The following is a 20757-nucleotide window of genomic DNA, read 5'->3' as shown; positions in this document are numbered from 1 at the left end:
TACGTTATATTCTTATAATAACAATAAATTATCTAGGTTCGCGGAGGGGTCACTTAGTTACGTATCCCCTGCAATGGAAGTGTACTGTTACTTATCTCTGTTTGTTGAAGTAAATAATAGTGTTTTGTTTAAAGTCAACATATTGTCTTGATAGAGACTTACTTCTTAACGTAAAGAAGTTTATCTTTAAACCTAATAAACATAACTTACACGAACTTTACGAATAATAACCTAATACCGACGGCCATTTTCAAATGTTACGATTGCCACGGTTACAAATAACGAAACCATGACAACAAAATTTTTTTGAAAATTCTTTTTTACTAATTGATTTATAATTATCAAAATACCTATAATAAGCTAAACCAACTAACAAACACCTACACAACTACTTGGCGGTTTAATGTAGTATTTTGTTTGCTTCAAAATTATTTCGAAGAAGTTTTAATGTCTTAGTACAGTTAAGTTCTTTCGTTACAAGTAACCGCAGGCTATGCTGAATTCTACTAGCGTTATGCACAGTACACAATTATATGGGTTTGACATTTGGTCTAATGTATCTAAAATCATTGTATGGCCCCCGGCAAGCGGAATCCACTGGCACCAGAACGTAAATGCTAATCCATCTTGCCATCTTGCCCATCTTGAGATTTGAGGTATCGCTTCACAGTTCCATAAATAGCGCTTATCCATTATCTAACTGTATGGAAAATAGTTTGAATTGAAATTGAAAATTATGTCATTTTACATGCGTTTTGTATGCACGATTTTATTTTGGCGAAATCATGAACTTTTAAAAACTTTCATGATGTGTATCGTAACAATATTTTGAAAAGTAGACAATTTGCTGTTATTTTCTAATTAAGTGAAAGATTATAACTTCTTAGATCGAAGGATCAGAGACTCTTCAGGTCAGAGACAATTGTTTGTCCCGGGAAAATTATAAGTATAATTATAATTATAAGTATGCAACTTGCTCCATCCACCTCAGCTGCTTTCACGAAATTACATTTTCATAACTGTACTTGTACTATTCTCAATTACCTCTTTCCAATTTTTTGGACCTCACCTCTAACATCTCTTGATTTTACGAGAGTACGCCTCTTGATGGGTTTTTGTTTTTGGAGCGAAATGATGATGTTCAATTACTTTCACCTCATGTTACGATGGGTAGCGGAAATTGCTCTGTGATTTCTGTTTTTTCGGTATACACATAAACTGTCAGACTCAGAGTGAGATTCCATGAAGAATGAGTAGGGTAGTTTATACAGAATTTAACTATAATGGTTTCTTGGAATTGCGGTAGATTATTTAGTAACAAACGGTATTGTTGCGAGGAGATAAGAAGGTCGGGGGACGTGTTAAATTATTTTATTATTTCATCATTTTTCAGCTAACCAATCTGTAAACAATAATATTCGACTAAAATATTTTTATTGTTGTAATGTTTTATTATTTTGTTTATTTTACACTGTAAATATATCTGGTATAGATAAGTATGTTATTTATTTTACAAAACTGATGTATAAGCTCATGGTTCACCTGGTGTTCCATGGTTCATCGATGTCACCACGTGGTCAACAATGAGGTCTAAGTCTTAATTTTTTTGTACAGCCGCTGTCATAATACTTCAAAGCAGAACATTGGACTGCTTCGCGGTATATATAGAAAATGAAATAGAATACGTGTGAATAAATGTCAGTTTATTTTATTATACGTTTGAAGCTTACTACCCACACAATGCTATGCCTTGTCCGGTACGTGTATCACGCAGTCTTTCAGCAAAAGATAAAAAACAACAACTTCTAAAAAAAATTATGTAAGTATCATTACGTACCCTGTTAAATACCAATGCATGTCTTTAAGACATATTACTTATAACGCCAATGCTTTTAATTAACAGCTCATCAACATTTCTCATTTCACCAACAACTTTCAGCATTAGAAGATCATAATTGAAAAGAAAATTCGATTCATAATCACACATGTTTATTATGTTAGTTATCGTAATAAAATACAATTTGAGTTTCAGTTTGCAACTGACATAAATTTATGGAGGTCCTTATTTGTTTAAAATTATCAAAATTATTCAAATCTTCATTTAAACCATATAAAATGATTTCTCTGATAACATTAGCCCATAATGCACCACTCGGTTTACAAAGAATATCAAAATCTTCTCCTTCTGCTTGTATTGTAAGGCTCTTGTCATCGGCCTTAAAAATCATGGTCATTGATTCAGACATAAATAATTCTCCTTTAGCATGGCATTTCATGTCAGTTTCTGTATTTTTTTCTTCTTCATCTTCATCGGCCTCTTCCTCTATGACTTCTTTTTGTTTCATTCTGTGTTGTTTCCTCACTGTTTCTTCACCTTCGTTTACTTTGTCTTCCCCTTCTTCTTCTTCCTTTTTCTCTTCTGTCTCATCGATTAATGTTTCATTGCTACATTTAAGAGCTATTGTAAGAGAATATTGAGAACGAAGGCGCGTATCAACAGCAGTTAGTGTTACATCCTGTAAATTAAAAATTATTTCATTTGTTGACGATGGCTTGAGGTTGCTTTAAGAATGAACTCATACGCAGGTGACTTAAACGTTTTTAAAGTTTACTTCAATATACATTTAAGGTTAGTTTGATATTTCTTATTATATACGTAGTGTCAACAAAGAAAATCTTATTACTTTAATACAAAAATATGAATTGAGCGACGTGCTAGAAGGATTGGATTTGTCCATTTTAATATTTGTAATAGTGAATAAAAAACCAAAATATTCCGAATTGATTTAACTGAGCTTATAGAGAAAATCAAGGAATTGGCTGTCAATAAAATATATTTAATTCTTCATTTAAATATTACTCTGCGTGAAACTTAATTATCCACAACACCAGCGTAGTTTTAATTTCGTCGTTGATTATTCAACGGAGTTTAGTACCTCTCTTGAGTTAGTACCTCTACTTACGTATGCGTTTATGGCACCGCGAGTACTGGGTCGTATATGCACAATTGATTCCAAAGCTGGTAAGTGACAATTAAAAAATAATAATTGACAAAAATGTCAATAACTTAATCAATGAGTGAGTGATTGAAGGTTAAGCCTGAGGCTAACCGGAGTACTTGTCTCGATATCGTTTCCCGGTTATATATGTACGAGTCTTCTTAATTTTTTTAAATATATTTAACTAGGTGTTAGAAACTTTTTGATACATGTATTGGGAATAACTCTTGGGATAAACTCACCTTCTGCAAAACGATGATAGATCCTGCACGTACCATAGTTAAGAAGTCAGATTCTGTTGTTGTCATAGTCACTGCGTCTCCTACGTTACCTTCAATTTTTAAACCACTCCATAGCTCATACCACGACTCGGATGGCAACCAAACATGTACGTGACTTTGTGTTGGTTGCAAATTCGGAACTATTAACAAGTCATTCCCAACACTAAACTGTGTGCTGGTATCCTTTAGCTGATCTATTTCTGGATATTGGAAAAACATTGGCCTGAGAAGTGGCCCATTCTGTAATACAGTGTAGAAGTAAGGGGCTAAACTGATTCTCGTTCTCATGGCATTGATCATCAAAGTCCTATGGGTCCCTTCAAAAGATAATGGGTCTCTGCCCCCATCCCTAGAATGAATTTTTATCATTGGCATGTAAGTTGCTGCCATGTACCATTTCACGCACAGATTATTATGTGTGTTGATTTCCAAATGCTCGGTGTCCCCGCAAATCGGAGACGACCATAACCAATTGCCTGATGCACCTCCCAAGGCTGCTTCTGTGATTTCTCGATGTAGACCAGACCAAGTAGTGGAGACATTTTGACGGTTAATTATGATTTTGCCGCTTAAAAATTGACTGGATGTAAACGTGGAAACTTCTCCTAGAACTTCTTTTAGAGAATCAACGTAATAGTTCCCGTATTCATTGTGGTTATGCATGTATATTTTGCCATCCGTGCGAGTTGCGTTCCATTTTGGAGTATGGTTAAAAGCAGCTTCTAGATACTGGAAAAAAAGCATTTATATTTATTTATCTTCAAATTTTAAAAGAAAGTTATTAGTGTACACAACGGTAATAATTACCTTATTGAAATATGGAAGGTAATTCTGCATGTTGTCGACTTTTTTATCACTTTCATCCAAAGGCCATGTATCTTCTAATAGCATTCCGTCTATTGGTAGATTGTACACCCACATTTTCTGAATGAATTCTAGACTAATATTTTTGTAATCTGGATAAATTACTTTTTCATCTTTCACCAATCCTTTGTAGAAGCCACCAGAATTGCTTTGAAGCATCATACTTCTAAATGGTCTTACATCGAAACAGGCAGGGGGTCGTGTGGCTGTTCTCGGGAGTACTATCTCTGGCTCTTCTTCTTCCTCTTGCTCCATTTCTTCGTGATAAATTATCTAAACAAAACAAATCTCATTAGGTTTAGGTGGACGAGCTCACAGCCCATCTGGTGTTAAGTGGTTACTGGAGCACATAGACAACTACGGCGCATTTACCGCACACCTTGAGATATCAGTTCTAAGGTCTCAGTATAGTTACAACGGCTGCCCCACCCTTCAAACCGAAACGCATTACTGCTTCACGGCAGAAATAGGTTGGGTGGTGGTACCTACCCGTGCGGACTCACAAGAGGTCCGACCACCAGTAAAAAGTGTTACTCGTTCCGAATGAACTAGGCATCCTATATGCTAGTGCTTGAGGAATATCTTAAATAAAGTAATTTTAAAACGTAAACGTTTTTTTAAATTGATACAGCAAACCGAAGAGAGAAAATAGCTTTAAAATGTGCCGAAAATCGCGCCCGTTTTTGTAGTTAGGTGCGTTTCGGTAGCAGTTTTTTAAAAACATCAAACATACGCACGTATGGCTTCATGTGTGGAATAAAACGTTTCCTGGAGTTCCTCACGGCTCGAGCACCGTTGTTGACGAGAGTGACTTTCGCCCGAGTGCAATCGTTATCCCATATGATCGGAGAAACACCACAGTGACTATCGAAGGGCACGTTCTGACGACCGAGGGTATTTATAAAGTTATTGAGTTGGGTAACGGTCAGAGCTGTGTTTGGTGTCGTTTCACTGAAATATACAATTGGAATAAAAAAAATATTATTATTTTTTGCTTAGAACGTGGACTTACTCACAGCCCACCTGGTGTTAAGTGGTTACTGGAGCCCATAGACATCTACAACGCAAATGCGCCACCCAGCTTGAGATATAAGTTCTAAGATGTCAGTATAGTTCATTTTTATTACACGATGTTATTCCTTCACCGTGGAAGTCAATCGTGAACATTTGTTGAGTACGTATTTCATTAGAAAAATTGGAACCCACCTGAGATTCGAACACCGGTGCATCGCTCTACACGAATGCGACGGACGTCTTATCCGTTAAGCCACGACGACTTCAAAAATGTCCTGATGATCTTATGTGGCCTGAAGGCTTTTCTAGTTTCACCAGGACAGGTGTGCGAGCAAAGGCTGAGTCAGGAGGGAAGGGATTTGATAACAGCTGCTCGAGAGCCTCCGGAGGAGACCTAATACCTCAATTGCAGCTGCCTCGCGAATGAATTTACTACCGTATCGGGATCGTCGCCCCCTGAAAAGATCCAGCGAGAAAATCTGCGGGCAACTCAGCGGGCTGATGATGTATATGGGTTAGGTTGCCTGTCGACGGGGCATGGATGCTTCGGGAGGTATCTGTGGAGAGTCTGCGGAAGGGAGCCACATCCGGGCTGCCACCAGTGCGGGCACCCGAACGATGACGCCCAGCACGCGCTAGAAGTGTGCCCACGGTGGGAGCACCCGCGGCGAAACCTCGTCGCGGTGTTGGGGCAGGACCTCTCTTTGAGGGCTATCGTCGCCCGTATGGTAGAGGACCGGAGTTCGTGGGAGGCCATGGCTGGGTTTTGTGACTTGGTCATGGCGCTTCGTGAGGCTGAGGAGCGCGAAAGGGAATGGGATCCCTCTTCGGCTCCTCAGCGCAGAAGGCGGGGTGGACGGCGCGTGCGAGAGGCCGCCGCTCAGCCCTCGTAGGGACTATCGAGTGCCGGGTGCGGGGGCGCCCGGCACTCGACTGTTGGTCCGGTGGTGAAGCGGTGCAAGGTGGCTCCTGTGCGCCGCTCACGGTGTGTCTCCCGAGACGAGGTTCTACGGGATTTTCCCGGGGATGAAATCCCGTCTTAACATCAGTACGGGTACCGCCTAAGGCGAGACTTTCGGCGCGCATCGCGGTACCGTTAGTTTCGTGTAGTCGGTGTGGTGGAGCTCGATGGGGTTTAGTCGGTAGTCGTTCTGCGGGGCAAGTGCTTCGCGCGCCTTTTTCAAGGCGTAGTCTCCTGTGAGAAATTGGGGGAGGTGAAGGACCTCGGTCCTTCTCTTCTCCCCATCTTCCTCTCAGGAGGCGCCGGAGTCCGACATAACCCGGTCCGTTACCCCCCTCGACCGGGTATCCGTAAATGGATTCCCCAGCGTTATTGCCTGTCGAAATTTTTACAAAGTTCAACGAGTACAGTTACTAGAGTCTCTAAGCCTGCTCCTAAGGTTTTAGAGCTGAAGGCGTTTAATACAAAAGTTATTACGAGAGACGTGTTTAGGGCGGCAACATATAAGATTGGTCCGTCTGCTCTGCTAAAAATAAGTTATACATTATGTATCAAAACTATGAAAGATAAAGTGTAGTCCATTAAAGCAAATGTTACACATGACCATACCAAGTTAATTAAGCTTGAGTTGAGTTAAGATGTGTCTTTAAAGTTGATAAACGAAGCCTCTATTTTTTAGACTTCTATTGGCACATTCTAGAAAAATACAGAGTATAAAACTAATCAGGAACAAGATTAATTTTGTAAAACGTATTTACGTTCAATGGCCAAATTTTGTAAAACGTCAATATAAATTGACATTGTGATATTTTCGGTTAGACTCTGTTAACGATTAAGAGAAAACAAGATAAATAACCTTTCTAGTTTCTTTGAAATTCAATCTTTAACGTAGATACGGACCTTTACGAAGCTTACTTTTCAAGAACTGCCCAAAGTTATTTTTATCTCCTTTTTAGTTTCAGATCATAAGCATTGCAGAAATTTATTCATTAATTTCTTTCATCTGGTGTGAATCTTTGAGTGTATTACTCGAAATAAATAATCGATGCTCTTTGGTTTTTTTTATTGAAACCTGACGATTATTGCATTAGCCGTTGTTGCTTTAGGAATTACTTTTCGTTATCATTCTTGAAATCGGTATTTCCGTAGTACTTCGTTTAAAATATTTGTTTTTGTACTATGAAATCTGGATATAATAATATGTTTTGTTTTTAATGATTGGGGGGACGAGCTCTCTGCCTACCTGGTGCTAAGTAGATACCGGAGTCCATAGACATCAACAACGTCAATGTCGCTATCCACTTTGAGACATGAGTTCTAGTCCCGGTTTTACACAGCGACTTCCCCACCCTTCAAACCGAAACGCATTACTGCTTCACGGCAGAAATAGGCGGTAGTGGTGGTACCTACCCGTGCAAGCTCACAAGACGCCCTACCACCAGTAAATATATTTTAAAGTATAAAAACTCACCTGCAGATATGGGCTCCGAACATCCAATACTCCATTCGTTTATTTACTCCGAGTAAATTCCTTACATCTCGCATTATATCCGCAGGCTTCGGACCCACAAACAAATGTAATTTCACTCCCAAACTTGTTATACTCCGGAGTACGATTTGATTTTCTTTTCGAATTGTTATAACAGTGGGTGCTACTGCCTCAACCAATATCCCGTGGTAACTATGACCTGACTTTGCGAAAATTAATGGAATCCCACTGATTCCGCCGTTATGATTGTAAAGAACTTTAGTTGTTTTTTCCAATGGTATTTCGCCCAGGCCGTACATAGATTCATTTGTCAACCAAAATGTTAGCTCCCATATGTTTTGTGATGCAACAAGAGGACCTCTGTTCGTATTGAAAATCATTCTTTCAGTAGAATTTACTACCACGTTCAATTCTGGTGAAGCAACATCGTAAAAGTAATTCTTTTCTTCTAATCTATTACCGTGAGGTATTTCGACTAATGCTGGATTGTAAAAGTTTAACGATAAATGACTTTTGGATACCTCGTCAATTGACAGTTTGATTCTTGGTAAACTATTCTGAAACGAGAACGGAATGGTCGCTACTCTGGCTGATAATACGACATCTTCGTCCCACACTCGGTCCATGACGTAGGAGAACCTTGATGGGAATCTATGGAAGCAAGTTTTGCTCCTAAAGTCATAGCAGCAATGTGGATGGCATTGCTCGGAGTTCACATTAGCATAGCCGCACGGCAGTCTTAAAGGTCTGGCTACGAGACAGGAGCCAAATGAAAAACCATCTGCGGGAGGTAAATCAATGCTGGTGAAGAATAGGAATCGGTAGATCAAAACTGGAGCAACAACGGCTACTACCAACGAAATTAATATCACTTTAATTGGTCTGTTTAGCAAAATTTTATCGTACCATCTGATCTCTGAAACAACACAGTACAAAGTCATTATATATTTTAGAGAAAATTTACTATGAATTGATGCTGGAGGTAGATTTACGATTTACTACAGGTAATCTGAAAATTAGTACATGTCAAGATACTTTGATTGTAGCCTATATTGCCTAGCCTGTACTGACTATTATAAATTTATATGGCACAAGTAAGAAGCTGGTCACAAATTACACAAGTGTTAACATAATTAGAAAAATAATAGTGCGAAAAGGTTTTCAGAATGGTACTTTCTGTATAAAGTTTACTTAAAAATTATGATTCCAACGTCAGAAACATCCAGAAAAATACAAAAATCACAATGGAGATAAAACCGTTTTGTTTTTTAAAACTAGATCCAACCTTATATTGGGGAGTCCAGATTTTAAACCACATACCTATAAAAACTGTAATGTACAATATCGACGCTTGAAAGGCAAACGTGACTAAGCGACAATGCGTGAACTTTACAGTAGACTAATTTAAAGTTGAAATACCTGAAAAAAAATCTATTTTAACGAATCTAGCTGTAGGATTGAAATGATTTTAATAGACTTAGAAATATATATTTTTTGCGCATCGAATATGGTTATTGCCTATCATTTATGTACAAAGCAGTTATTGTCGCTTAATCACGTTTGCCTTTCAAACGTCGATATGTATATACATATAATATGTAGATATATGTTCTTAGCACTCTTAAGCACCTGATACAAATATAATAGCACACATTCAAATCATCGCATTTAAGCACTCTATTCCACACTTTCAAATTTTCATTGCATAGATGCGTGAGTGAATTCACTGCCCGTTTGACGGTAAGTGGTTACCAAATTATCGTAACTTGAATGTGGATAGGATTGCTTAACGACTGTACCGCTCTTAAAAAAGACATGACTGCTTCGTAGAAATTTACAGGATTGTATTATCCACCCGTGCGGGCGTATCCCGAGGGTGTAGTGCGAGTTTGTTAACGTTCTCGGTAGCGTAAAAGTTAACTCAAATTTATATGAAGTTGGAACAGTGCCCCTAGCGCCAAACGTAGGCAAACGTTCCAACTGCATACTAATTTGGGTTAACTATTACGCTATGGAGATGTTGAAAAACTCGCACTAAGCACACCGGTGAGTTAACTTTTCTAAGCACGACTACGTAATTTTGTAGTCTAGTTTGAATATTTAGGATTCCGTTTCAGATAGCAGAAAAGATAGCCAATTCAATATGTATAGACGACGCCCGAACTTAGCTCGGTTTTTTGTTGTTGATAAATTGTGTTTTTTAGAAATTATATTTAAATACGAATTACATATTGGTAAAATGATGAAATATTCGAAGATCCTTTAGGCATTTTTAAGTGAACAAGTGAGTTAAAAAGACACAAATAATATAAATAAACAATTCATTTTCTTGGTCTAACCTTAAACCAAACACTATTGGCTTCGGGTGGCTTAACAACGCCATCTGCTGAAATAGCTTTAGTCAATGGCGGATCCAGGGGGGGGGGTCATGGGGGTCATGACCACCCCCTGAGCTGGTTCCAGGACTTAGGTGGGCCACTAATTGAATATAATGATTTTATTTATATATTTTGTCAACATACAGATTTTATGTAACTACATACCTTCAATATTTAATTAATTTAATATAATATAATAACTTTGTATAATGGCAAACGTTTGGGAACGAACGCATCTAAATTTGACTATTTGACCCCCTCCTGTCGCCAAAGCTGGATCCGCCCTTGGCTTTAGTGTTATTGTGTCTTGCTCTCAATTATGAAACGTAGTATTATTATTCACCAATAGATGTCGGGAAGAGTCATAAAGTTGATTATCGATAAAATTGATTATTGAAAACACGAATAAAACAACATTTTCTGAAAATAAATCGTAGCTAGATCGATTTATCGCCTCCGAAATTCCCTGTATACTAAATTTTACAAAAATGATTGGAGCCGTTTCCGAGATTCAGATTATATATATATACACAAGAATTGCTCGTTTAAAGGTATAAGATAAGATAAAGTGCACGAATACGTCCTACCACCAGCAAAAAGCCTAGAAACCAAGCCTAAGAAAGCGGAAATTAATGCAAAGTGTTCCGCCTATTTTGGCCGCCAAGCAAACATCGTTCCGGCTTAATATATAATATAACCGATATAATTGAGACCTGGATTTTATAGCCTAAGGTAGGTATCGCCGAACCTGGAACCACACAACATTATGTATGCTGTGTGCTAATCCGGGATAATAGAGAAATAAGATTTTGTTGGATTTGTTTTAACGATATTCACAGATTAGCTTTTCGGTCGTAGCTTCGCCCTTTTGAACTGTACTTTGTATGGTGTGGATTGAGTCTTAAGATGAAATAATTCTTTCGCGGGGTTCGAACGATTTCCATACCGAATTTCGTCAAAATCGATTCTATAGTGTGTGCGTGAAAACACAACATACAGACAGAGCTGGCTATATTGTTATGTTCAATAAAAGTGTGTATTAACCAAGTTTGCTCACGTTTAGTTTTCTCGTATTCAAATTCATAATCATCTTCTTGAGTCTCGTTCAAAGGTTTTGGTGCGTGCGGTATCATATTTCATGTTTGTTTTCTGTTTAGATCTGAAAAATTCAACGAATATCTTATTTTGAAATATTCCAATTTTTCTTATATCTATCTTAAATGTGTGCGTTGATTCTATTTTCGTTGTACTAAGCCATATCGCCTTTTCGCATTAAAAGTGTACAATTTAAAAAAATATTCGAAATTGAGTTAATATGTGGTATCATTTGGTATCACTAGTATTTTTCTCATAAATACTGTCAAAAGAGCGTAGTTTAGTTTTAGTTTTTATTTATTAGTTTACTTATGTTTTGACTACTATTAACAAAATTAATGCATAATTTATCTTACTTTAAAAGACAGATAATGTAAACAATAAAAAAAATGTTGCAAAAATGATTAATATTAAAAATATCACATGTAAGAACCTTTAAAACACCTGTAAAATTAGTAAGTTTTGAGATTATACAGTTTTAATGCGAGAAGACGATATGCTTAATCAAAGACGTTATCAAAGACGACCGCGTGTTGTCTCTACAGAATACGGTCTTGATGTATCTAAAGTAATGATATTTCAATGCTTCGAACCGGAATACTGACTGCTCGGCGGTAATTTTTTTTCTTTTTCTTTTTCCTACATATTGCTAGTAGCCTCGAGGGATTATGCTTGATTCAATCGACGTGGCATGTTTGTGTTTACTTGTGCGGGTTTAAAATACCACTAGTATTCTCGGCAGACTCTATCCCATGATCTGTAAGCGGAGTAAAATGTCCCTTCGGAACAAGGTGACACTTTACAAAACTTGCATTAGGCCCGTCATGACTTACGCGAGTGTGGTGTTCGCTCACGCGGCCCGCACACACATAAACACCCTCCAATCCCTACAATCCCGCTTTTGCAGGTTAGCCGTCGAGGCTCCGTGGTTCGTGAGGAACATCGACCTACACGACGACCTGGGCCTCGAATCGGTCCGCAAACACATGAAGTCAGTATCGGAACGTTACTTCGATAAGGCTATGCGTCATGATAATGGCCTTATTGTTGCCGCCGCTGATTACTCCCCGAATCCTGCTCACGCAGGAGCAAGTCACCGTCGTCGCCCTAGACACGTCCTTACGGATCCATCAGATCCAATAACTCTTGCATTAGATACCTTCAGCTCTAACACTAGGAGCAGGCTGAGGAACCCCGGTAACCGTACTCGTCGAACTCGACAAAGAGGTCGACGTGCAACCTAACCCATGCATCAGCCCGCTGAGTTTCTCGCCGGATCTTCTCAGTGGGTCGCGATTCCGATCCGGTAGTAGATTCATTCGCGAAGCAATTGCTCTTGAGTTGTTAGGTCTCCTTCGGAGGCGCTCGGGCAGTTGTTAGCAAATCCCGCCCCTCTTGGATGAGCCTTTGCTCGCCCACCTGTCCTGGTGAAGCTGGAAAGGCCTCCGGACCACCAGTAATCTTTCAATCATAAAAAAAAAATACCACTAGTAATTAGCCATAAATTTTGCGAGTTTGGTTTTTAATATGCAATGCCATTTCTTCATTATGGAAGTTGTTCGTAGATACATGTTAGGTTCATGCATATTTTCTTTTCCTAGAAAATTAGACTAGTCTTGTAGGATTTTGCAGTGCATAGTCGCATAGCGCGTGACGTGTACCCTAGGCGCTTTATTCTTTAAGCCACGAAAAGTTTTTGTTCTGATGAATTTGATTTGAATTCGTGCATATTAAAACTTTTCTTGCAAAAGCAAATGAACATGAACAGCATACCATACCAATATTTGATCCATAATTTTGCTCCTCATTTCATAAAACAATAAAACGCACAGCAAATCAACTTATATACATACTACACATATTGTAGACATTGAACACTCTGTGTAGTTCCAGTTTTTTTTATTTTTTTTTGTACAATGTAAATGCGTCACCCACCTTGAGATATAAGTTCTAAAGTCTCAGTATAGTTACAACGGCTACCCCACCCTTCAAACCGAAACGCATTACTGCTTCACGGCAGAAATAGGCGGTGTGGTGGTACCTACCCGTGCGGACTCACAAGAGATCCTACCACCAGTGAATGTTAATACACAAAATATTGTTTTCATAACCTAAAAGCACATCTTATTATCCGCATTACGCTTCGTCAGATTACAGAAATAGAGTTATCAGCAACATGCTTCGTCAAAAAGAATTCCAGTTTCCAATTCCAGTTCGTTAAAAAAATTTCCACTTCCAAAAAGTTCCAGAATTGTATGATGTCATAAAAAAACAATAACCGAGCAAGGTAAAAAAGTAGGCATTACTTACACAGGAATTATAACCACACAAATTGAATCAAGTATTATTTTAATATCATTTCACAATCGTACACAATAAAATCACGAATTTCCGGCAAAGCAAATCACAACAATGTTCCTTTGAAAAAAAAAAAAAAAAAAAAAAATTATTTACGTATTATCTCTGTTAAGTACCGATAAATTGATAAATTTCACGATAAGTATCGTTATATATACGTTTTATTCTATTATCGATTTAATTACACATAATAATGTTATCTTGCCTTGTTATGAAGTTAAATATTAATAAATACATATTCGAACATGCGTCCAGTTTTTTTAATAATCGACTGTCAAAGTCGGTCGTCCAGACAGTTCAAGTACTTTATTTACAAGGTGTGTTAAATGGCTTTTAGAAAACGATAAATAAGATAGCGCTAACTGTCGCTAACACATAAAGTTGCAATGATGAATTTTTATCTATATATATATAAAAATGAATTACTGTTCGTTAGTTCGCTAACTAAAACTCGACAACGGCTGGACCGATTTGGCTAATTTTGGTCTTGAATTGTTGGTGGAAGTCCAGAGAAGGTTTAAAAGGTAGATAAATATGAAAATGCTCGGAATTAAATAAAAATAACAATTTTGTTTTTCTTTTGATGTGTCTCCCCGTCGGACGGATTCCTTTTGTTTGTTTTAAGTTTATTTTTTACAAAAGCTTATGTCTTTTATTTATCGATTGAGGCACTATGAAGTCTAAGTTTACGAAGGTACTATGAAGTCAGCTAGTTCTATCAATATTTTTGCATTGTATTTCTGTAACATATTCACTTTGTCTTGGTTTTTATTGCTGGTGATCGTATCTAGATTGTATTAGGTATTGTGTTTCACGGACCAAGGCTTTATAAATCTCTGTTCTCACCGTTTTTAAAGCTCCAGACATAGGGTTATTTGTGAGGGGTTCTATAGCCATCAGTGTCGAATAGCCGACTAAGTCCTTAGACTAAGCTTAAGACCTTAGCCACTGCAGTAAGCTTTTCGGGCAACGTAAATACGCCTACGAATTCTTTTATATCTTAAATAAGATATAAAAGTAGCCTGGTAGCGTGTTTAAAATCGAAAGACGCATCGAGTCAGCGATCTTCAGAGAACAGAGGTGCGTTTAGCTTGACGTTATATAACTATTTCAAGAAACACGAATATGATAAAATACACTAATGGATAAGTATTATTTGCAATTCAATATTGGTTTCGTTCAAAACTCAAAACTTTGTTTTTGAGTATGTCAAAACCCGTGATTAGTCAAAAAAAAAGTTGGGGTTTTTTACTAATTAAAACGCTAATTAAATTAAAAAAATACACAATTATAATGCTTCTCGAATAAATAATATAATTATTCAATGACGCATAGATTCATAAAGATTTTTATGTTCTCTTTAATAGATTAGATTGCGCGACTTTACTTTTAAAATTTGAATGGCATTGATATCTGCCGATAAGATATATTATAAATATATATAATAACTAGCTGACCCGGCAAACATTGTTTTGCCATATATAAGATTTCTAGGGAATTTCTAGTGTAGAAAAAAAAACTAACTTATTGTAAGTGTGTAAGGATGTGGTAAATGAGTGAAAGAGGTATGTAGTGCTGTCAACGATGAGGGAATATATAATAAAAATAACAAAACCTCATTCAACCACATAATACCTCATTATAACAAAAAAAATATGTCCAAATAAAAAAAAATATGTTAGGGGTGGACAACCCTAATCACTTAGGGGTATGAAAAATAGATAGTAGCCGACTCTCAGGCTTACTGAATATGCATAAAAAATTTCATGAGAATCGGTCAAGCGGTTTCGGAGGAGTATGGGAACGAACATTGTGACACGAGAATTTTATATATTAGATATGGTTTGTTAAAATACCAGTCTTGCGCTGCGGTTTTACTTGCTTTAAATTTTTAATTCAGAAAGAATGAAACACATTGCGTTTGGTCCCTAGACTATGTAACTATACATAAAATCAGGAACCAGTGAACACATTATCGCATATATTATAATAAATAATATGTATGTGGCATTGTCGTGTCATATCATTTACCATTATATACTAGTGCAAGTATCATATTATGTGTTATTCCAGGTTGTAAGCTCTATCTTTTTTGATTGAGTAACAAACATCCAAATATACGAACATTCACGTTTGTGATATTTTAGTATGGATATAAAATTTTATGTAAACAATATTATGCTTCGCTGTAAATATTCTATTTCAAGCACCGATTTTTTTTTATTACTAAAACGGGTGGATGAGCTTACAGTCCACCTGTTGTTTAGTAGTTATTGAAGCCCATCTACAGCGTAAATTCGCCACCCACCTTGAAATATAAGTTCTAAGGTCTCAGTATGGTTACAACGGCTGCCCTACCCATCAAACCGAAACGCATTAATGCTTCACGGCAGAAATAGGCAGGTGGTGGAACCTTTTTTTTTTACTGCCCTTGTAGGCAGACGAGCATACGGCCTACCTGATGGTGAGTGGTTACCGTCGCCCATGGACTTGCCAGGGGCAGAGCCAACCCGCTGCCTACCGCTTAATACTCTCCACAAGCCGCGTTTGAAGAAGGACATGTCATAGCGCTCGTTAAACACCGTGGAGGGGAGCTCATTCCATAGCCGGATGGTACGTGGCAAAAAGATTTCTGGAAACGCACTGTGGATGACCGCAGTGGCTCCAGGTAGTATGGATGAACTCTACTCCGGTGGCGGGCGGTGCGATGTCATCTCGAACAATTCCTCAGAGCACTCCCTACCTACCCCTGCCCCTGTCTACTGTCTTCTATTGACGGCCTGCGTTCATTAAAGCGACTTCAACCTTTATTAGAAGAGTTCTAAATAAAAAATGGCGTCCGGGCCAATCCTGAGACGCAAGACGTTTGGGCCACGATATTCTACTTCTTCTCACACTTCTCTTTCCTTGTATCTCGCATTGGATTATCAACTTCGACTCTTGATCGTATTGTGTATTTTCCGTTTCTTACTTATTAGCACCTCGCTTTATTTCCTCAGACAATGGTACTATTGGTGAGAAATCTCATTGTGGTTTCAACAATAGTTGTCCGGGAACCTCAACAGGACACCGGGTATTTTTATTTATTTAATATGCCACAAAAACATTGTGAACTTAGGTGGACATTGTTACGTATGATAAGTCACAGATTATATTATGTTTTGTTATTGTTGTTTAGATTGAGGTGGTAAAATATGAGATTAGTATTGTATCAAAACGAATTTACTCCGAGTTTTAGTGGTCGAAGTACTTAAATAAGCCCTCACGAGTAGGTGCGATGGTTCAACTTATTTATAGCGCGGAATATTCATGCCTTTTGAATTTGAAGGGTGGGATACTGATATACAATGCAATTGGGACTTAGATCACTCTTAAGATGGGTGGCGGCATTTATATTATAATTTATAATAACTCCGGTAGCTATTTAACATCCGGGTCAATTCCTCCCTACATCCATTGACGCAAAAAACCAATCGCAAAATACGTAAATACACATCTGTTGAATTTAATGATAAATTCTCACTGTAATTCTACCGATAAGACTGCTAAATTGATACTCAATCGTTTGGACAATGCGCAAAAACAATTGACTATCAATTTTAAATTTTTATGTAAGTATACTTTACTCCACGTGTATAGCGCTGACTTTGGAATTAAATTCACGTGTTTGATGAATTATACCCGCAATCAGACTGAAATTGTTTCCCGAATTCGCAAAACGAGGAAGTGTTGTGCGGTATATAATAACAAAGGTTATGTTTTACCAACGCCTTTCATATTTCGTACCTATGTTTATGTTTTGCTTCAGATGGAGGAGGATTTTCTTAACAAGGAAGATTTTACTAAAAAAAAAAAATTTCTACTAAGCCTGTTCGAGATCGTATTCGTATTAGTGATGACATCATTCTGTGGACGAGTAGAGGACGATGATTATGTAAATTGTAGTAATGCGATTGGTCGTTCATATTGTTCCTCTTACCCCCCAATCCTCGATTCGTGTAACACATCATTTCAATCATGTAGAAAAGTTTTAATAATAAACACCTAACATTATAACTGTAGAAAAAATACGCCACAGAAAAAACAGTTTTTTATTTCTCGAAAACCAAAATTCACCAAGCCTCTCAACCAACAAATAAAATCGCAAGCCGCAACAAAGCCTTTTAATTTAATTTTAAGCACTATCTTATTTATCAACATTTAGTGTTTCGGATGTTTTGTGATCGTCCGCACGCAAGATCGAACAATATCGAAAATGATCATGTACGAATAAAAATATTAATGTCTTCTCGTTTGCAGGTTTGGTACTCAAGGTAAATGACACTTGACCTCATGACTCGTGGAGGGCGGTTACTTTCTGATCCCTGCCATTCTAATGGTTCCGTGTCATTCATCTTTTTCAGAAAAAAAAGCACCTTCGGTTTTATATAAATCGTCTCTGTATTGAACATCTATGCGTATAGCTGGCAGTAGACATTCCTTCTGAAAGTTTACGATAAAATAATATAACATACAGTAAACATGACCTAACAAGAAAGAGAAAAAATGCATAGAATTTTCCATGATAAACATATGTTTTTTTTAATGATATAAGATTTTAAATCTTAAATAATATGTTCTTGTGATTTTATTATTTAATTTAATACTACCTGGAATAATTGCTTTTTATTATGAGTCTTAGAAAACTGTCTCTTATTTAAGAGCAAGAGGATTCGGTAAGCCGCAACATCAGTTGGTGCTACGCCGCTACGACGACTACACGTCGCACTGTTAGCCTTTGCGTAGAGCTCGTAGACGTGTTCTCGAAAGCTACGGAATTGCAGTTTAAACTTATTAAAAAAAAAAAAAACAGTTGTGCTAAAAATTAATAAAATATTTTTTTTTTATTTAAAATCCAAAAAAACTTAATAATTTTGAATAGTGAAATTTTGAATTGCATCTAAACGTTTGGATTCTGTGTGCGGTGAGAGACCATGGATGAATCGACGCAAATGGATGTGACAGCTTGTAATGACACAACGTGCTCTCACACCACATCTACTCCGGAGCAGAATTTCGTTATCGGAGTATATAGCATACTGTTAGTCATTGGAGCTGTTGGAAATGTGGCTGTGCTGATCTCCTTACTCCGAAACAGGCGAAGGAATTCCAGGGTCAGCCTTCTCATGACGCATCTCGTCATAGCAGATATGATCGTCATATTCTACTTTATTCCTCTGGAGGTATGTTTTTTTTACTTTTGTTCAAAATCTTATTTTCATTGGATTTGTAGGCTGACGACAATACGGTCTACTTGGTGGTGAGTGGTTAACGTCTCTTATGGATATCAGAGATTGACTAAGTACTCTCCGCTAGCCTCGTTTGAAGGACATGTTGTAGCGGTCAGGAAACGCGTAAGAGAGAAATTCATTCTAACGTGCCAAAAAGATTTCTGGAAACACACTATGAAGCTCATTGAGCTTTTTGAGGCGTTTTTGAGATTAATTCTGAATGACACACAAATAATAAAATAGAACCGATCCTCGAATATGATATTCGGTTTTATGGAATATTTATATCAATGATACAAAAAAAAATAGGTGTAGATAAGTGAACGAACTCTCAGCCCATCTGATGTAAAACAGTCACTATACTGCATAGCGACTGTTTTAAATCAGATACTACGTACTGCATAGCCAATCTCACTCTACAATTTTTTTTCCTTTTTTTATATAAGTGGACGTGCTCACAGCCTACTTGGTGTTAAGTGGTTACTAGAACCCATATACATCTACAATCTAAAATCGAAGCGCATGGCCTCTTCACGGTAAAAAGAGGTAAGGTTGTGGTAACTACCATACGGATTTAAAATATTTCCTGCCACCAGTAAATGCCGGTTAGCGATCGCAGTACATTTTTTATTTATTTATTTTTTATCGCCTTTGTAGGCAGACGGGCATACGGCCCACCTGATGGTGAGTGGTTACCGTCTCCCATGGACTTCAGCAATGCCAGGGGCAGAGCCAAGCCACTGCCTACCGCTTAATACTCTCCACAAGCCTCATTTGAAGAAGGACATGTCATAGCGCTCGGGAAACACCGTGGAGGTGAGCTCATTCCATAGCCGGATGGTACGTGGCAAAAAGATCTCTGGAAACGCAGTGTGGATGACCGCAGTGGCTCCAGGTAGTATGGATGAACTCTACTCCGGTGGCGGGCGGTGCGATGGTAAAAACGAGATGCCGGTATCATTTCGAACAATTCCTCAGTCCCCATGGAACATACGGTACAAAACACCGAGGGAACCGAAGTCCCTCCGAAGACCCAGGGGTTCCAAAAATTGACCTAATACTCAGAGAATGCTGCTGCTTCCTGATATTCGGTAAATAACTTAGTGCTTTTACGACAATAGGCTTGGTCTAAGACTAGATTAGACTTAGCCGGTCGCACCAAGTTAGACTTTTAAGTGTGCTGCGATGATTAATCAGTACTGCTAACTTAAAAGGTCTACAGAAAAATAAAAGGAAAGTCAAGGAGAATAATAGTTTCAAGTTACGCCTAACAGAATGCGCTTCAGCGTAATCATGTTTTCTATGGAAGTCACGTTGCACTGACCCTGAAAGCAAATGCTTAATCAATTTACAATAGAGTTTCTGTAGTCAATTGACGACGGTAGGGTAAATGAGTTCATGGCCCACGTGTTGTTCAGTGATTATTACCAGAATCCATAGACATTACAAGGCCAATGCCGCCATCCACCTCGAGTCGAATTTCATGTCTATTTTATATAGTAATTACGGAAAATATATTTAGAGGGTATAATTTTTATTACACGATGTGATCTCTTCTTCGTGGAAGTCATTAGTGAATATTTCCTGAATTCGTAATTCGTTTAAAAAATTTGGTTTAATATAAATATAAAAACAGCGGCTCAGTCGCATCGCTCGTTACGAATACGATACGATTTGATTATACTTCGCATTCTATTTGAAATCCGATCGCTGACAAACTTCCGACAATCGGTGATTCCCTGAATATGAAAATCCTCACATTGTCCTAGAGGGTGCCGAGATAGGGAACATACATTTAAACACATGGACTTAAACACATGGTCTGGTGGTAGGACCTCTTGTGAGTCCGCACGGGTAGGTTCCACCACCCCGCCTATTTCTGCCGTGAAGCTGTAGCAGCGTTTCGGTTTGAACGGTGGGGCGGCCGTTCTAACTATACCTTAGAACTTATATCTCAAGGTGGGTGGCGCATTTACGTTGTAGATGTATTTGGGCTCCAGTAACCACTTAACACCAGGTGGGCTGTGAGCTCGTCCACCCATCTAAGC

The 20757-nt window shown here is 37.9% G+C and overlaps 2 protein-coding genes across 3 annotated transcripts in view; one reads left to right on the top strand and one right to left on the bottom strand.

The window, feature by feature from the left end:
- Positions 1–1967: 1967 nt before the first annotated feature.
- LOC114248263 (lysosomal alpha-glucosidase) lies at positions 1968–13503 on the bottom strand. The gene is made up of 7 exons (XM_089736297.1): positions 13392–13503; positions 11044–11145; positions 7591–8524; positions 4882–5095; positions 4088–4417; positions 3242–4009; positions 1968–2516 (listed from the first exon to the last, which is right to left on the bottom strand). Exons 2-7 carry the CDS (start codon positions 11117–11119, stop codon positions 1998–2000), a joined length of 2841 nt encoding a protein of 946 aa, XP_089592423.1. The 5' UTR covers positions 11120–11145; positions 13392–13503; the 3' UTR covers positions 1968–1997.
- Positions 13504–18341: 4838 nt separating this feature from the next.
- NGR-A28 (neuropeptide receptor A28) overlaps positions 18342–20757 on the top strand; it is a 42781-nt gene continuing 40365 nt past the window's right edge. For both annotated transcript variants that reach the window (XM_028181437.2, XM_089736233.1), the window contains exon 1: positions 18342–18661. In XM_028181437.2, the coding sequence (XP_028037238.2) occupies positions 18413–18661 (249 nt within the window). In that variant the 5' untranslated portion in view covers positions 18342–18412. The remainder of the gene's footprint in view (positions 18662–20757) is intronic.

The sequence above is a fragment of the Bombyx mandarina genome, chromosome 21 (assembly GCF_030267445.1).
Source record: "Bombyx mandarina strain Sakado chromosome 21, ASM3026744v2".
Classification (NCBI taxonomy): Eukaryota; Metazoa; Arthropoda; class Insecta; order Lepidoptera; family Bombycidae; genus Bombyx; species Bombyx mandarina.
Note: the sequence above shows the minus strand (reverse complement) of the source record. Positions and strands in the feature narration are given on the sequence as shown.